General features: G+C 40.2%; 1 protein-coding gene across 3 annotated transcripts in view; it reads right to left on the minus strand.

The window, feature by feature from the left end:
- ksr2 (kinase suppressor of ras 2) overlaps window positions 1-19,962 on the minus strand; it is a 168,192-nt gene that overhangs the window by 100,689 nt on the left and 47,541 nt on the right. For all 3 annotated transcript variants that reach the window (XM_017705064.2, XM_017705063.2, XM_037531480.1), the window contains exon 5: window positions 18,516-19,050. In XM_017705064.2, the coding sequence (XP_017560553.1) occupies window positions 18,516-19,050 (535 nt within the window). The remainder of the gene's footprint in view (window positions 1-18,515; window positions 19,051-19,962) is intronic.

Raw genomic sequence — 19,962 nt, forward strand, 5'->3', positions numbered from 1 at the left:
GATGGACTTTTTATATTATCACTTTTTTATATTAAACTCAAAATATACAGTATATATAAACAGTATTTATGCATTAATATGTGCAGAAATGTGTTATTTGCAAAGAGTGTGCTAACTTCTTTTCACTTAAAAATCAATTTGACCAGAGGTGCCAAAACGTTTGCATACGACCACACACAGTTAGTTATGTACAGAATGATATTGCCGTTCAATTTGTGTTCTGTATTGTCAGGCTTGCGCCTGTAGTTCTGTTTTTTTTCTGTTTTCAATATAAACACATGGAAAACAAAGCTGCATCCACTTTTCATCAAATTCCAAACTTAATTAACAGTCTCCTCCTATGCACATGAACCGAAATGTGGCCTCAATTGAAAGTCATGCAGTGTGTGCATTTTCCAGAGTTTCTCTTTTTGTTTGAGCTACTAGTGAGAAATAATTCATATTCAACTACGAGAACTGATAATCCAAATCCACTTCCAAGGGTAAAAGATCTGCTCATTTTGATAAGGCATAGGCCAAAAAACAGAGATGAGTGAAAGCTGTTAACCGTGAAGTTCAGACAGGAGCTCTTATTTGACATTTCTATGAAGACTTTGATTTTTGTTTGCTGGCCAAAAACATGAGCCATTACTGAATTAAAAGTAAAGTCTGAAATTAAAGTGCTGATTAGGTGTTAAACATTTATCATCTGGCAAACAGGAGGAAAGAAAAGTAAACAGCACATTTAAAATTATGTTGTACCAGTGGCTTCCACTATGAGGACAATAGTGATGTGCCATCTGTGGCGTAGCCAGAATACTAAAATATTCATAAATTCAATGGGTTTTTAAATTACAGCACCTAACAAAGCAGCTCTTCTGAAAGAATATTCAGGTGAGTCATAACTGAGTATGAGTCTTCTGTATCTGGACTGCACCACTCTCTGTTCTGTATTGTTACTGTACTGCCAGAATTCCAGCACAAAACTCATTAAATGATGCTTGAACTAAGGCTGCACACCTCATCAACAGTAATCTGGCTCTCAGTCGCAACACAGCAATTATCTCCTCATTTCCTGCAAGGTGATGAGAATCCAAACCCAGCCTGCTCATATTCCTTAAAGGACCAGCACGGAAAAAGTTTACACAATTTTCCCCGTACTTTAAATGTAGTTGATTAGTCAAGACATGTTTTTACTTCTTTAGTTTCACACTGGAGCTATGAGGCTAATGCAGTCAATGAGTAATGGTGGCTTTTTCTTCTTCCCCCATGCTATGTGAATGACCTTAGGTTTGTGAAAGGCGCTATATCAATGTAACTTATTATTATTATTATTATTATTATTATCGCTGTTGTCGGAAGTAAACCTTACGTTTATCTCCCAGATCATGACTTTACAGGAGAAGGAAAAAAACTACTTTACTTTTAATGTAAGTCAATGGAACCAGACTTTTTTCCAAGTCATTTTGGGCCATTTCTTTTAGTCAATTCATCATGAAATTTACACACAATGTAAAGCGCAAAAGGTACTTTCAAATTATGTATAAAACTGAAAAACATCAAAAATGGACATAGAAGGCTTTCCTCCGACAACAGCGACGTACACCACCACTTAGCATCACGCTATTCAATATAGGATTGCATATCTCCAATTAGAAATACACAGAGATATTTTACATTTTAAATCTTAAATTCTAACCTCTTAAACTGCAGGCTTCTTCTTCAGCTGTTAATCTTGTGACTCTAAAGCATTAGCTAGGAGGGGCAGCTTCACATTTGCCTTTAATAATAAGGCAAACAACTTTAAGTCATGGTAAAATCACTTTAACATACAGTCTTGAGTAGCTTTGCTTTCGTGAAATGACGGCAAATACATCATATAATATACCAATGTTAAAACATGAATGAGCTGTTTTATAACTTTATAAGAACTGTGGATGTTTCAATAATGACAACGGAATGAAGTGGTGCCACATACAGGCCTTAGTACCTGAACAGATTTCTAAACCTGAGAGCATCAAAACTTAACGGCAGTTCGTCACATCTTTTTTTGTTATTTTGTCACTAGACAGCAGGGCACAGAGACAGTATAACACACATAATGAGTTTGGGCTATGAATAAAAACTCAAACTTCCTGATGTCCTCCAAAAATCACACGACTCTTAGTGGACCAGACTTGTTTATGCTTTTAAGCGCAAACTGGAGATTAAAATGGGGCTGAAAAACGTTGATATCACACTGTGAGCTGGCGAAATGTTTCACTACAAACTGGAAACTGAACCGAAATTGTAAAGAGAGTGATGTGAGGGGCTAGAGATTGACACATTTCTCCACTCACACTTCCAGATCATCTGTGCTGTCAGGGGCTTACGAACGAGGCCCTGACCCAGAAAATCACTTCAGTTTGTGAAAATGTGTCGTAAGGGGCAAATCGGGGTTAAAATCTGGCATAAAATCGTGTCGTGCAAGCCCAGCCTTAATGGTTTCCATTTAGAGACCATTAGCTTCCTGTAGGACACATTTTGATCATATTAGGAAACCATCAAAAGCATCTGAAATCATTTACTTGGAGATATCAACCCATCAGGAAAAGACAAAATACCATGAATGACTACTAGACACCAGCAGGAACCAACAGATGGTTTAATGGTTTCTCTGATTTCTTTCTCTGGAGGGTAGTTAAAGGGAAAAGCACTATGCTAAACCTCAATTTTAAAAGATGATGGAAATAATAGTCCCCTATATTTAGGAAATAAGAAGCTCACAGCAGTGCTATCCATCCATTTTCTAAGCCGCTTCTCTGTCAGGGTCGCAGGGGGGTGCTGGAGCCTATCCAGCAGAAGGCAGGATACACCCTGGACAGGTCGCCAGTCCATCACAGGGCAGACAGACAGACACTCACACCTAGGTGTAATTTAGCATGTCCAATTGGCCTGGCTGCATGTCTTTGGACTGTGGGAGGAAACCAGAGAACCCGGAGGAAACCCACGCAGACACGGGGAGAACATGCAAACTCCACGCCACCGTGCCGCCACAGCAGTGCTACTACCTTTAAAACAATGGTAAAAAGGGTTCAGCATTGCCAGGCCGATTTCAATGGCATTAGAGCTCAGTGGACACAGCCACCAAAATAGATAGTACGTCAAAACTGTAAACCACCCATAGAAGCACTTTCATTAGTCTAATATGAGCGGCATAGTCCTGCTCTGTGTGAGTTAACACTAGTACCATCTGCTTTACCCAGCCCTTTAGGTCTTAACTAAACTTGCACCATCACGAATATGAATTAAACATTAATGTTGGAGTCATACTACATGAAAAAACATCCAGGACCACATCTGAAATTACACTTTGAATGTAGCGTTAATGAGTTAGATATAGGCTTTTTTAGCGTTTAGTAGGTGCCAGCTAACACATTAAAAGAGATGGTTCTGCAAGGGTTATTTAGTAAAGAAAATGGTTCTACCACGATCACACAAAGAACCGTTTCCAAGATTGCAGGTTTCTTTGCATCGTGAAAAAACTGCAGGTTTTTGAAAATAGAAAAAATGCAAACTCTGTTCCAACACAAGCTCACATGGGTTTCTACTATGGCCCAATTGTTATAAAGTTCAGAACATTTTATTATTATAATTAGTATTATTTTTAACAGTTCCAGTCCTGAAATCAGAGGGTGCTGCAGCCCCCTCAGCACCCCCAATTCCTGTGTCCCCTGGATCAGCTAGTCACAATGTATCCACTGCTTCAGACTAGACTATACCACTGCACTAATCTCAAACAGACTTATGACACTAAATGCACTGTCGTCTATAAAAATGGACAAAAGTACAGACAAGATTAAAGGCGGCTGCTGGTGTTTCTAGCCATGCGACATGCCTGTGTCCCTTTTTATGGAAAGCAGTGTCATACATTGTGTTGGCCACTGCAGTCGTAGCCTTTGACTATTATTCCTTTAAAGGAAAAGGCGGTTAGAAGTTTCCGCAGTTATCTCAGATGGTCGTTGCTGTATGTGTCCTGACTGTATCCAGAACCTTTCAAAATTAAGAGCACAATTTCACCCAGCCTGCTCCTACTCCTAAGTCAAAGCAGGTGAGAGTCTCCCTTATAAACCTTAATAATAATAATAATAATAATAAGTTCAATTTATATAGCACCTTTTACAAGCCCAAGGATGCTTTACATCATCATCATCTTAGAGGGGATTTTTTTTTTTAATTCACACTACAGAGAGGAAAAAAGGAAGGTTTTTAGCAGGGATTTGGAGGAAGACAGTTAATGTATGTCTCTTGACTTCCCACAACCTTTCAAAGTTTTTCAAGGAAAAGGCGCTTCCAGAATTAAGAACACAATTTCACCAAACTTAGAGTCAGTTACACACACAGCCACACAATTATGCTGTTATAAGTTGTCCTTTTTTTGACTTGCTTCGCATGATTGGGTGCTGTTCTTTGCGCTCGTAACGCAAAGCCGCGTCGCTTCAGTCTCTAACAGCAAAGGTTCCACCAGATGATCAAGCACAGGACGGCCGCTTCATCTCATTTCAGAAGTTTTTATTCAGCAATAAAATATACTCTCATTAAAAGTGCGAGTGGTAGAAGGTGACGGAGGTGGGGAGCGAGGGGGGAGAGAGTGACAGAGGCAGAGAGGGAGAGTGACAGAGAGGGTGAAAAGAGGAGGCAACAGAGCTAATCAATGCTAACAGTGAGCGGGCGCACTGAGGGAGATGCAAATTTCTCAATTCAAGTAATCCACGGCGGAATTACTCGCTAGGAAAAAGGCAAGACGAGGTGATTCATACCTCTCCTCCCCCATATGCCTCCCAGCCTCCTCTCCTCTTCCTCCTCCTCCTCCTCCTCCTCCTTAGGGTCTCTCTCGATCTCCCTCTTCCAGCCTCCTGATTTATTAGCAAACATCAGATTCAATAAGGGAGTGCTTAACATTTGCCACAAAGGTGGTGAGACGGAGAAAGCCCCACACGTACGCTCTCATTAAGTCCCTCATCCTTTCATAACGCTCTTCACGCAGGTCTCATAAAGTAGCATTAGTGAACGGCAATACCTGTGTGACTGAGTTAGCCTGAGCCGACGCTAAACCGTGTTATAACCAGCCGTCGAACCGACCCATCAATGCTATCGCCGTGGCGATGAAGCCTGGGGAGCCATTGGCCTTTTTAATGAACGCACGCATGTTGATGCTGATTAGCATGGCAAACGAGCTTTGTTAATTACCACCAGAGCAAAGAGAGGCACTCGGTTTGAAAAGGGCAGAAAGAGATGCTGCACGGCTTCACGAGTTACATTAATATCAGCCCACTCCACTTCAGAAAGTTTAAGAGGAGCAAGAGCATCAAGTTTATTCTCAGAGAGAGAGAGAGAGAGAGAGAGAGAGAGAGAGAGAGAGAGAGAAGCCTATTTGAGGCCTATGGCTGCAGAGTCCCAGGTGGCCCAAAATTGGTGTCAGCACCCTTTTCAGAAGTAGAAAGATATGTTAAAGCTGCACTATGTAAAATTTTTCAGAAGAAATTTAAAAGTAGCCTTACTGAGTCAGAATTTGAAGAAAAAAGAAACAGTAAAACATGGTGTGCATGCGCTGATGTGAGTCACCCTGCAAAGCCTGAAATATTAATGTAAAAGTCAGAGTCGGATTTCATAGGTCTTTTTCTAGCCATGTCACACGTCTTTACATATTAATGTAACACGCACAGGCTCAGAAAGAAGTTCTGGCTCAATATTTAGGTCTCAAATGCAAAATCAGCATTATACTAATGAAGACATGATGATTTCGAATGCTCATTTAACATGCTCAATCATCAGGGGAAGAGGTCTGAAGCACAGTGGACTTGTTGTGCATGGCGAGTGCAATCACACATTTTCACCAGAGAGGTCTCCAAATCCCCAAAACCTACATAGTGCAGCTTTATGTCAAACTAGAAGTGGGTAACGTGATGTTTTATCATTATTGTGACATATTTTCTTATTGTGATAAACGATATGGATTTCTGAGCATATTGTGAATATCAGCCATGCTTAAAGAACAAGGATGAACAGGCCAAATTCATTAAAAAGAAACATAATGAGGCCTGTTTAATTGGATTTAGAGCAGCAAAATAAAATACGAGTGTACTATGAGTTTGTAAAGGCTGTTATCAAATGTGACACTGCTGCATTCTGTCTGTGTGTCAAAGTATTGTGATGTGAATCGCGTATCGTAAAAATGTCTAAGTATCGCAATATGATATTTTTGCCATATCGCCCACCTCTAGTCACACTCTTACTTTCCTACTTACACCCAGTAAGCAGCCAGAATCTAATAAAATGTACCATGATCTCTGTGTGCCTCTACAGCCTTCTGTGGGAACACTATGTTAGAGCTAATACCAAAAACATGTCCTTACATTTTTGATTTTTTTAAAATCATTACAAATTTTGGTTTCTCTGATTAGACCTAAATGGACAATCTGATCTTTTGTTCTCCCGTGGGCCTTCATGCTTTCTAGTGATAAATAAATAGGTGGGTCTAGTGATAAATAGGTGGCTCTTTATGTGGAAAAGTTTGAGAAGCCCTGGTGCAAAAGATGCCACTGCTCCCTTTCATCTATTAACTATGGTCATAACAAAACTTCTGAAATAATAACTCTATTATGGGGCAAAACAGCTTTACTTTAATGTTCTGTAGGTTAAAGTAATATGATTCTTTTCCGTTTATATTGGAACATTTCTGTCATTCACTTTGTTCAGCTGTGTAAAATGTTTGGCCCTGGTCAAATGACATTTTGTTGATTTCCTAAGTGAAAGTAAGTAAACACTTCCTCTACACAGAACACGTAAATGTTATGGCACATTTCATATTTTATGTTCTATTTATTTCTAATAGGGTAAACTCAGCAAATAAATAGAAACTGAGCTCTAACTTTTGCAGGAAATGAATTTAAGTTTCTTGCCTGTAAAAGGATGTGTTAACCTTTTTGTACTTAGGAAACAAAGCATGTAATTTGCCCAGGAGTATTCAAACTTTTGCCTTTTGCACCATTTGACTGTATTAGTTGAACCAAACTGCAGTACCACTGTAAAAAAAACAAAAACAATACTAATAATAAATAAACAATCACATATTCAGACCGTAGATATTTACAGTGACTATTTTATGCTCATTTTAAACCCAAGGCATTCGTATAAGCTCCCCTCCCTCCCATACTGCCACATGGTAAAGTTTCAGTAGTGCTATGATTGTTTTGGTAGTAGGGGTGCAACAATTATTTGATTTAGTCGACTAAATCAAATGGCAACTAATTTAGTAGTCGATTAGTTGGTGACGTCAGTACACGTCGCATACATACGCCGCATCCCAAACCACGCTAAACCACACTAAACCACACTAAATAGAGTGTAAAAATAGCACATATACCATTAGAAGTGCACTCATTCGTGTAGTGTGTGAAGTACAGAAGTGTGTGGTTCAGGACGCAGGGATAGATGTGCTAGCAAGCTGGTTACTTACCTGATGTTAATATTAAATTCTGTACTACTTCATGTTAGAAGCAGAGCTGTAACATGTTCTATTTCAAAATGCAGGTTCTCTATAATCGTTCATGGAGTTGGAACAGAGGAGCAAGTAACTATTATTCACAGCGACCCTGTTCACTCTTCAGATGATAATGTTTGCGTCATTGTCCCAACGCCGAGGCAGCCTGTGTGTTCAAACTCAGCGAACACAGGAGATCCAAACAGGTTTCTGTTCTCCGCGAACGTTTGGCTCCACTCACTAAGAGTTTGAGGAGGTAGTTCTTCTTGAACACACAGGGCAGCTGGGTCAAAGGATTACCATTGAAATGAAGTCTTTATACAAATCGTTCACATTTAACTGTTTATACAGAACTTTGCCACAAACATTCGCCACTATCCCATCTGCTCGGTCAGAGCGTCTCCTCTGCTCTCAGAGGAGAGCAGGACTCTCACAGGAGGACAGAGAGATGCTGACTCACCTCCAATTCATTAAAGATCTGTGATTGTAAAATTTAGTTGCAGCAGAGTTTAGACAGACAGCACAGACTGCCCTGTTTAAAATGAAAGGAAAACAGATTCAGCTTTGTTTAGCTTTCGCATTAAATGTTATTGATCTTTAGTGTCTTCAGTGTTAGTTTGTAAATGCATGAAATAACCTCAAGCTAACTTAAAAGCCAATAGCTATATAAAAGTTATTTGGTAATTTAGTGATTCAAAATCCGAACAATCGATTATTCGTTTCGGTAATCGATCGATTATTCGACTATCAAATTAGTCGTTTGTTGCAGGACTATTTGGTAGTGACAAAATGTAATGCCCAATCATTTGCTTTAAAAGAGTAAACATAATTAAGCTATAGGTTCACACAAATCAAAATGTCCCAGTCGGTTTAACCTCCACCTCACCCTGTTTGTATTGGTGCCCCTGTAGTTAGTGAATAATAACGTTAGTTGTGATATAAGTCTGGGATTTTAAGGGGTTAAAGTCTGAAATGTCCTTTCAAGACTTTGAACAGTTCAGTGGAATGATCCATGTATGTTTCTCCTAATGCCTTTTACTATCATTATTTCATTTCTATTTTCCTGGCTATGGGAAAATGGAAAAGTGTTGAAGCTTTAGTCATAAAGAGATGGAGTCGTTATGAGAACGGAGTGTTATGAGAAAAAAAGAAAAACCGGCAACACGGCTGCGCAAGCGACCAGAGAAACCCACCAACGTGAGAATTTTCTCTGTTAAAAATTACAATAACCATTTGTATTATCCTAGTTTAATGTTGGTACAATGTATTATGGTTGTTTTCTTCATAACAAGCATAAAAAATCACTAATCGCATGCCAATGTCTTGGTAGCTAGCTAGGTAAGTTTCCCATTCCAGCTTAAATAGACCAGCAGTTCTGACGCCTGAAGAGCCAGAATGTAACTGCTGCACCATTTAAGGTGGAACGGGAAAATTCACACAAGAAGCTGGCGAATATCTGACGTCAGCTTTGCATCACCAAAGAATTGGGGGAGGGTGATAATAAATAATTGTCTTATATCCCCTCTTTGAAGGCATATGATGCCTTAAATGTAACTAAAGCCCAGCAGTGAGAAGCTTTCCCTTCTCTGTTATCACTGAAGACGGGCCAGGTCACCTACAGAGAACTGCTAGTAGCCTGTTAATGAATTTCAACCACTTCCCCTTGTAACTCAGCTCCAAAGGGTTAGGGTGACACTCAAAAACAAGGAGAAAAAAGGGAAAAAGAAGAAATTGGATTGGGCCTCCGTTTTGATCAGTATAAGGTGCTTTGCTTTTGCGTCACATAAAACCACACGTCAACGTTCGCTTGAGCACACAGCACACACAAACGTACACACACATACAGACTCCTACAGAGTTGCTGATTCAGTCAAGATGAAAATGAAAAAGCTCTATTATCTCCTACTGTTCCTCTTCCAACACCACAAACCTCTCAGAGACAATACAATACCTGTCAAGCATTCCATAATTCAAAAGCCCTGTCAAAAAAAAAAAAACATTCCTGCGCAAACACCTAAAAACCCGCAGTGTTAGAAAAGAGGAATCCAGCAACGAGTGAGAATATCTCAGCACAACAACATGACTCCATGAAGGAGGGATGGAGAAAGAAATGTCATTCATTTTGGGGGGAAATGAGAAAACGTATAAAGGGAATCCATCTCCGAGCGTTCTTTCTGTCCCAATTCTCCACATTCTTCGACTGCATGACAAGAGACTCAAGCCACACTTATGAATATCAAAAGAAGTTCGGTGTCTGTGGTCATCTGGGGCACCTCATTAGACGGACTGCGTGTGTCTCCAATGTTAATGCCTGTTTATTGTGCGCTGTGCAGAGGCCAGTAATTAAGTGGCAGAGGTGTCAGGTGCTGATGGCACTTCCACTGTTCCATTCTGATGAACTACCTAAAGCAGCATACTGATTCAGATCACCACGGAAACAATGCATTCTACATGCCTTCATATTCCAGCCAGGTGGGAATGCATGGAACTCAAATATGACGTCAATAAAGCAATAAAAACTAGTCCGACAGTGTCGCGACACCCTGCAGCAGTGGATGATAAATGTATTTACAAACTTTGACAGCAGATTCCCTCGTACTGATAAGATTCAGGTTTCGATTGAGTTTCAAAGATTTTAACCCCTAAAACTCCCACACTTATCAAGTCTAATGCCATGGCCACAGGATGGCCATGAAAAAGTATTGGTTTTATAATAATGTTTATAAATTTGGAAAACGTAGAACAAGCCCAAAGGTTTATACAGTGTTCAAATATAAAGATTAATTTATGCATGTTTTCATTATTTGCTAATAACTTTGAGATATGATATCTTTTAATAATATGCGGTTGCACTACGTGACTTTTTCTGGATGGTGTAATTGATTATCCTATTTAAAAATAAATTTAGAAGCTATAAAACAATTATCATTACAGTGAATAGATTCAGCTACAAAAACACACATATACTTTTCAAGTTGTGCCCTAATTTTCAAGTTTACTCTAATAAGAATTCTAAATGCTTTAACATTTGAATGCCTTATTTGTTATTGACGCTTTAAACAAAAATACAAATGTGAATAAAAGTGTGAAAATGATATCTAATCACAAAAGATCAAATTAATGAAATATATACTGTTAGATGTTCATCTATGGTATAACTGTGCAAAATTTCATCACAATTTTCTCACGATTGGCCCCTCCCAGTCCTGTCCATGTGTTCGAGTTTTGGTTTAGCCCATGTGTTTTTGTTTTGAGTCCAGCCCCTTCGTTCTGTGACTCCACCCGATTTGTTTCCACCTGTGTTCCTCATTTACCATGTGATTATTTAAGCCCTGTGTTTGCCACTAGTTGTGGCTGGTCTTTGTTGTTTGTAATGATGGATTGATGTGCTTTGCTTGTACTGTTGTTCTCTTGGATTTGATTGTCTGTTTTGAGATTTCATCATGTCTGACTCTCGTGCGCTTCGTGTTGGATATCTAAACCTGGACTGTCTCGACTACGACCCTGAATTTGTCCTAAATAAAAGTCGCTTATCTCCGCATATGCGTCCGCCTCCTCGCTCCCTGGTGTTACAAATTTTCACCAATCACAACAAATTCTGTGGAATTTTTCCATACTAAATTTAGTTGTTGGACACATGGATTAAAGCAGTTATTTTGAGATTACTGAATTTAAAAATTCCCCCCTGACAAGGGAAAATTTAAATTACATTAAATTCACACCTTTAGCTGCAAAGGCCTGCAAGGGCAACATCACACTGCAAGCGCTATGTAATTAAGATCAAAGTGGAAAAAATTTCCGCATATCATGAAAAACTGAATTTTCCTCACTTTTTTAGTTTGATGTAGCCTGTAAACACTGTTAGATTCACTCCCCAGACCATACAATCCACACATGGAAACTAACTTGCAATTGCCTGTTTTGACTGAATGTTGATTGCACCGTTTGTGTGATTTCACATTTAAATATTTTAGCTTCTTCAGCCTACAAGTGTTTAGCCCCACCCATTCACACTGAAGTTATAAAAACTGTTTCAGCCCACCTAAGGTACAACACAGGAATGAGGCACAATACAGAACAGCTCAGAACAATAACAGAACAATACAGAACAGCTCAGAACAATAACCGAACAACACAGAACAGCTCAGAACAATAACCGAACAACACAGAACAGCTCAGAACAATAACAGAACAATACAGAACAGCTCAGAACAATAACAGAACAATACAGAACAGCTCAGAACAATAACAGAACAATACAGAACAGCTCAGAACAATAACAGAACAATACAGAACAGCTCAGAATAATAATCTCTGCACACATATCAGTCTTATAGGCACAGCAATCGAAAACAGCCTTTTTAATTCCAAATGAAAATAAGATGTTTGAAAGTGGTAATGTAAAAAGAATTATGACTGGTTTTGTACATAAAACCATATAACTGTCATAAGTAAAATACAAGACAAATGTAGAATATAGGTCCTTTGAGATTGTACATACCCAAATCAGACATTTACTCCATCTAGGACTATATGTGGCTCAGATCTGAAAACACCCGTGTCAAATTAAGGTAAAAAATCCGATTTGATTTGTGCCACTGGTAACATAAACATAGGCTAACATTAATAATAATTCTGAAATATTTTAGTAACATTTCAAAATTTAATAGAATCTTTTATGATAGTTGCAGAACAATAGCTTGCAGTTTATGAGTTAAACTAGAAACGTGCATTTCCTGAAAGAGTGGTTCCCACTCCTGCTAGGTTGTTGCTAGGTGGTTACTCTGGTATCCCAGGTGGTTGCTGAGGTGTTGCTAGGCAATTGCTATGGTATCCCATGCAGTTGCTAAACTGCTGCTATCCAGATGCCATGGTGTAGTGGGTGTGTATTTAGTTCTTCATAGGGAGTTGCCAAATGTTAGCTACTTGTTGTCGAAAATGAATGGAAGTCTATATGAGGAAGAGAGATGAAAAAGTGACAGAGGAATACAGGTCAGTGTGGCTGTGGATTAGAGACTGGGTGCCTGCCCAGAGTTAGTACATGCATTGTGGTGGCTGTCAGTCAAAGGAAAGTATATGTCTTGTTTGTGGGTGAAAATGAATGAGAGGAACGAGGGATGAAAAATCAACACATAGAGGAGTACAGGTCAGTGAGGATGTGGATTAGAGATTGGGGGCCTGCACAGAGTTAGCACATGTATTTTGGTGTATTTTGGTGTCTGTTGGGCAAAGGAAAAAACATGGCTGGGTTTTGGGTGAAATTGAAGGGGAGTCTATGAGAGGACTGAGGGATGAAAAAATGACACAGTGCAGGTCCGTGTGGCTGTGCAGAAGAGTTTGAGGTCCTACCCTTAGCGAGTACATGTAGTTTGGTGGCTGTAGGGCAACAAAGTAATAGAGTTTGTGTGGTGGCGAAAATTAATGGGACTCTATGGGGAAAAACAAGGGATGGAAAAAAATGACAAACAGATAAGGGCGGGTCAGAAAAATATTGAATTCATGCTCAGGACCTGTCCCGAGATAGTATATGAGAAACAGTGTCTTTCAGTAAAGTAGAAGTACAGTAGATGGTTGTGCAATTTTTCACCCCATTTATTCACATGGGAAAAATTGTGTGCAGTCGCGGGCTGAAGGTTATGGAACCTGTGGCTGCCCACCGCTCCGGGCAACTGTGCTCACTGCCCCCGAGTGTGTGTGCTCACTAGTGTGTATGTGGTGTTTCACTGCACGGATGGGTTAAATGTGGAGGTGAAATTACCCCATGATGGGACTAATAAGGATCCCTTAATCTTAATCTTAATCTTAAATAATTGAATTTATCAAAGATTGTACGAAAACCATGCATCTGATGAAAAAGCTGTATACAAGCCCAAATTACACAATCTGGAGTTAGAACAGTGTTGATTTCTTGACAAGATTTCTTGACTGCAGGACAAGGTACACGGCAAATGTCTGGCAGAAAAATAAGAATAAAAAAAGGGAATAATAATGTAAAACGAGTAGCAACCATAATTAAATCAAGTAACGTTTTCTAAATGTTTTCCAATGGTTTCCATGGAGATTTCCATGCTGATTTGCTATTTAAAGTTTACAATCTGACAAAAGCAAGTGAAACAAGTAAACAGCATCTCCAAAATAACACTGCCCCGTCTCTCTTCCAGAGCTGGTACTGAGTTGCAGTGATTTCATGTGGAAGGACCACAAGTAGAACACAGCTAATATATTCTACTCCTCCGCAAATACAACTAAGATCCAGGCTAGCATGACCGTGATATGACATCTGTTTGAAGCTACACATGACACATGCACCAGTGTCTGCTTACCAGAAGCCTATAGGTAAACCAGAAAAGTCTCAAACGAGCCCTGCAAGTCCCCAATCGAGTCTAACAGCGTCGCATGGAGGAGCTCCATCCTGATTGAATTTGCACATCTCCAGGCTTATTCAGAGCAGAGCTAGTGATTAGAGGGCCTGGAGAAGCTCTGCTCTGGATCACAGTGATGAGACCGGTAATCAATGCACTAATGCCATTTGATCCACTTCACTGCTTAAAGACTCCACTAAAACCTCAGCACTCAAACAATCTCACTTACTGTATGAGGTGACATACATCCACAGGAAAACGTGATCTTAACGCACACACACACCAATGTGCTGTACACACCCTATATGTACACACTCACAACAGGCCTGCACATGCCAATGTTTCTAACATATTGTCACGATTGGCCCCTCCTAGTCCTGTCCATGTGCGTTTGTTTTGGTTTCGTCCAGCCCCTTGTTTTGTAACTCCGCCCCTGCTTGTTTTCACCTGACCCTCGTTATCCCTGTGTATTTAAGCCCTGTGTTTGGCCTTTGTGTCGGTCTTTGTTTGATGTTTGCGTTGTTTCAATCTCTGTCTGTCTAGTTAGTTTGATTCTGGTTTATGTCATGTCTGCCCCACGATCTATCCGTATTGGCTCTATGACTTTGGACCGTCTTGACCATGACCCTGGATTTGCCCTCAATAAAAGTCGCTTACCTCTGCACGTGTCCACTACCTCGCTCCCCGTTACACATATCTGACCACTAAGAACAATCAATAAAACCAGTGTCAGAAAGCCCAGTAATAACAAATAGCAAATTTCTTTTTGTATATGCTGCCATTGTGTAGAGTGCCATTGCAACAAATTGCAAACATACGAGCAAACAAAAATTACAAGGGGCAATAAAGGAGGAAAAAAATGGAAGAAACTGGGAGAAAAAAAGCAAAACAAAAAAAAAGCTTTAGCTATTTGTTATACCTGCCATATAAATTTAGTTTTGTGTGTGTGTGTGTGTGTGTGTGTGTGTGTGTAGGTGCTTGTCTGAGACCTGGGACATTCAGAAAGAGGCACCATAGGTTAGTCAAAGCCGATGGAAGTTAAGGTGGTTGTAGAATGTTATTAAGTGTTGACCATGTTTTTTGTATTCGTGAGATTTGTTTTTGATAGACACTGAGATTTTTTCCATTGCTATGTGTTTTGTTAGAAGGGTCTTCCATTGATTGATGGTGGGCTTTTTTCTTGTTTTCCAGTTTGTCAGAAAAAATTTTTTAGCGATGGTTAGCGCCACCAAGAGAGTTCTGTTTTCTTCCTTGTTTAGATGCACTGATGATGTGTCACCTAACAGACAGAGTGATGGGGATGGGGAGATGGGCTGCTTTAACAATGGAGTTTGTTGATTTATAACAAGTTGCCAGAAGTTATTGACTGGTGTGCAATACCATGTATGTAACTGTCAGTAGTGTTTAGTGAACAGTGTATACATTTTTCAGAGTCTATTATTGCCATTTTATAGAGCCTTTGCCCAGTGTAGTGTTCTCTGTGAACTACCTTATATTGTATGAGGTGGAGGTTAGTATTGTTAGTCATGCTAAATGTGTTTTCCAGAATGTTTGTCCAGAGGTTGGTAGAGGGAGTAACCAAGAGATCTTCCCGCTTCACTTTCTACTGGGGGTATTACTGACCTACTGTTAGGAAGGGTCTCCTTGGACAGTGTTCTCCCTCAGAAACCAGAGAATGAAGCGATAAACCAGCTCGGCAAATCCCGCTAAGTCCCAAGACAGAGCGCTCTCGATGCAATGATGAACAAACACTCTCGTAGAGAGATGAGTGATTTATTCAGCAGAAAGCACACAGAAGAAGGGGAAGTCCCCTCTTTTATAAACACAGAGAGCCCGTCCCACGTGCTCGCAGGCAGCCAGGAAGGGCCCGACCACATTCTAACATAGGTCGTAACCTGCTTGTCCATACATGGAGTTGTTTTTCTCCATCTCTGGATGTGCTCAGTTCAACATCAAAATCCAGTCAAAGTCAAAAGTGCAAGTGGTTTGCAGAATGAAAGAGGAACAATAGCCACACAGTATGCACAAAGGGCAGACACCCTTGCACCCTCAGCAGAGTCTGATTTTATTAATACATGTTAGTCACTGGGGAAGAGACAGGCCAAAGGAAAGTTAACCCTTTCACATACATATACTATATTTCCAAAAGTATTCACTCACCCATCCAAATAATTGAATTCAGGTGTTCCAATCACTTCCTTGGCCACAGGTGTATAAAACCAAGCACCTAGTCCTGCAGACTGCTTCTACAGACATTAGTGAAAGAATGGGTCGCTCTCAGGAGCTCAGTGAATTCCAGCGTGGTACCGTGATCGGACGCCACCTGTGGAACAAGTCCAGTCGTGAAATTTCCTCACTACTAAATATTTCACAGTCAACCGTCAGTGGAAATGATTGGGAGTGACAGCAGCTCAGCCACGAAGTGGTCAGCCATGTAAAATGACAGCGCAGGGTCAGCTGAGGCATGCATAGTGCACAGAGGTTGCCAACTTTCTGCAGAGTCAATCACTACAGACCTCCAATCTTCAGCTCAAGAACAGCATAGAGAGCTTCATGGAATGGGTTTCCAGGCTGAGGAGCAGCATCCAAGCCTTACATCTCCAAGCGCAATGAAAAGCGTCGAATGCAGTGGTGTAAAGCACCACCACTGGTCTCTAGATCAATGGAGACGTGTTCTCTGGAGTGATGAATCACGCTTCTCCATCTGGCAATCCAATGACTCTGGGTTTGGTGGTTGCCAGGAGAACGGTACTTGTCTGACTGCATTGTGCCAAGCGTAAAGTTTGGTGGAGGGGGAATTATGGTGTGGGGTTGTTTTTCAGGAGTTGGGCTCGGCCCCTTAGTTCCAGTGAAAGGAACTTTAAGTGGATCAGCACCAAGAGATCTTGGACAATTTCATGCTCCCAACTTTGATGGAACAGTTTGGGGACGGCCCCTTCCTGTTCCAACATGACTGCGCACCAGTGCACAAAGCAGGTCCATAAAGACATAGATGAGCGAATTTGGTGTGGAAGAAATTGACTGGCCTGCAAAGAGTCCTGACCTCAGCTCGAAAGAACACCTTTGGGATGAATTAGAGCGGAGAATGCGAGCCAGGCCTTCTCATCCAACATCAGTGTCTGACCTCACAAATGCGCTTCTGGAAGAACAAAAATTCCCATGAACACACTCCTAACCCTTGTGGAAAACTTTCCCAGAAGAGATGAAGCTGTTATAGCTGCAAAGGGTGGGCCGACATAATATTAAACCCTATGGATTAAGAATGAGATGTCATTCAAGTTCATGTGTGTGAAGGCAGATGAGTGAATACTTTTGGCAATATAGTAAACCTTATTTGGCAATATAGTATACCAACTAATAAATCTGTAAATGTTTTAATTTCCTGAAGATTTTCCTGTTGACGTCAAAATGTAAATCTTGACTTTTTTCTCAGAAGCTTGACTTTTTTTACATCATTAAAAGAACAAAAATGCTTCATTTCTGCATATCAGCAGCAACAATACTTTTGATTGATTGTTGCAGATAAATCAGTTTAATCGCATCTTAAACTTCAGTCCTTAAACCTATTTATTTGTCTTGTATAGAAAAGGAAACAGTATTGGATGCCCAAGTATGAAGTGTCTTTTATACATGTTTTCATTAGTTGAATATAATATACTTTATATAATATCTTTTAATAATGTGTGATTGCACCACTTGACACTTTTTGGATAGTATACTTGATTATTCTATTTAAAATTAATTTAGAAGCTATGAAACAAATATCAATACAGTGAACAGATTCAGCTGCAAAACACTCCATGAGGTGTGAGACATACAATAGTTTTGAGACATACGTATGTATTCATGGTGGAGAGGTACATGCAGAGTGTTTTATAACCCAAAAAAGAGCCCAAAAAACAGTTTAAGATTTACCATGATGAAGATGGAGAGAGTAAATAAATAGTTAGTAGTAGATTGTAAATAAAAAGTAAATAAATGGTTATCACTACCACTGTATCAATATACCACTTGGCTTCGGCTGCAAACTAGAGGCCTATGCTGGACTGCTTTTTCAGTCCCACTCTCACAAGATGTCATCCCACTCCTGACGAAAATCTGCATTATTAGTCCCGCTCCCTTCCATAGCAGAAACTTTTCGGGCCAATCCTGCCGTCAAAGCAAGCTGACATCCAATTCCTCACATAGTTTATTCACAAATACATTAACCTCTGCTCAAAGAACACGGCAGTCATGGTCATCAGACTCACTGTGAAGTAACTTCACCAAACACCATTTATTCCCAGTAAACACAAAGTATGAACTAAACCCTAGAATGGTTATTTTTGGTGCTGGGCTCAGCAGCTGTTTCTGTCAAACTGAAGGCTCTGTAAACTACAAGAAGTTCTATGTTGTTCATGTGATTGGTTGCTTTGCAACTCTTTATAATGACTTCATTAATTTTAATTGTTTTACTGTTATCATTTTATATTCTTTACATATGTGATTTAGTGGTCGTTCAACATTATAACCGCCTACAGTGAGCTATGTCTCCCGTCCAAGACGTTTTTTGGATGATTAACTATTCAGGGAAACATTGCATAAATTAGACTTTTCACCAAACTATCACTTTAAGACAGGGATATAAAAGTACACAGTGCTAAGGCACTAACCTGGGTGTCTGGGCGTCGTCCACCCGGTTACCCAGCTGAAACTCATGCGACTTGCTGCGGTGGAGGGCGGTGAAGCCGGGCAGAAGGTGAATGAGTTTGCGGCTGGAGGGCGGCGGGGTGCCGGGAGCTTTCAGCCTGTTCCTGCGTCGGATCGGAGGCGTGCCCGGAGGGGTCATTGTGTTCACCACCAGGGGAGTCCGCGGAGGCATGTGGGCAAAGTGCCTCTGCCTGGGGGACGGGGGAAGGGAACGGTGACCTGTGTCCAGACCAGAGGACAGCAGGCCCGGATGGGAGTCCACTGTAAGCCGGTCTGCCTGGGGGTGAGGGTGGAGGGAGTAGAAGGGTGGGGCCAGGGCCTGCGGGCTGTGGCACAGGTGCTGGCTGTAGCGGGATGACTGCAGTTTGGGGCTTTGAGTGAGCTGCAGACGAACCCACTGGCCAGGCTCTGGGGCGCCCACAGGCGTGTTCTCTTTACCAGACTCAGACGTAGGCCACTGGATGGACCAGTCCTGTTTGGGCTGGTTACTGCTGGTACCTGCATAAATCAGGGAACCCAGGGTATATCAGAACATTTTATAGTGATTAATTAAGTAAATAAATAGAAAATATCTCTTATAATAGGCAAAAGGAAGGAACAAACAAGCAGTGGATTGTGAAGAGAAGAGAAGAGAAGAGAAGAGAAGAGAAGAGAAGAGAAGAGAAGAAGAGTAAAGAAGAGAGAAGAAAAGAAGAGAAATTACAGAAGAGAAGAAAAAAGAAAAACATGAGAATGAAAGGAAATGGAAGAGAAAATGAAATGTAGAAAACAGCATAAAAGAAGTAAACTGCAATAAATAGAAAAATAGAGAAGAGAAACAAACATTTTGTAAAGAGCAGAGAAGAAGATAAGTAATGTAGAGAAGTGAAGAAGGGATAAGAAAAGAAGAAAAAGTACAGAAGAGAAGAAAAAAGAACAAAAAAGAAAAAGTGAAAAAAGAGAAGAGAAGAGAAGAGGAGTAAGGAAGAGAAGAGAGGAAAAGAAAAAAATCAGAAAAAGTACAGAAAACAACAAAAAATAAATTGAGAAGAAAAGAAAAGAGAAGGGAAATTTTTAAAAAGTTGAAAAGGAAACTACATGTTAAAAACAGTATAAAAGAAGCAAATAGAAGAGGAAATGAGAGAACAGAACAGAAGAGAAAAGAAAAAAGGAATAAAAAAGTAGAGAAGGGAAAAAAGGTAAGAAAAAAGATGTGAAATAGAAAGGAGACAACAAGAGAGAAAAGAAAAGTGAAAAGAGAGAAGAAATGTAGAGAAGAAAACAAAGGAAGAAAGAGGTAGAGAAGTATGAAATAGAACAGAAATACCGGAATAAAAGAAAGAAGAAGAGACAACAGCAGAGAGAAGAGAAGCGAAGGACGGTGAAGGAGTGTGAGTCTGATACCATGAGTCACATGGAGGGTCAACAGTG

Source organism: Pygocentrus nattereri, chromosome 20 (assembly GCF_015220715.1).
Source record: "Pygocentrus nattereri isolate fPygNat1 chromosome 20, fPygNat1.pri, whole genome shotgun sequence".
Lineage (NCBI taxonomy): Eukaryota > Metazoa > Chordata > Actinopteri > Characiformes > Serrasalmidae > Pygocentrus > Pygocentrus nattereri.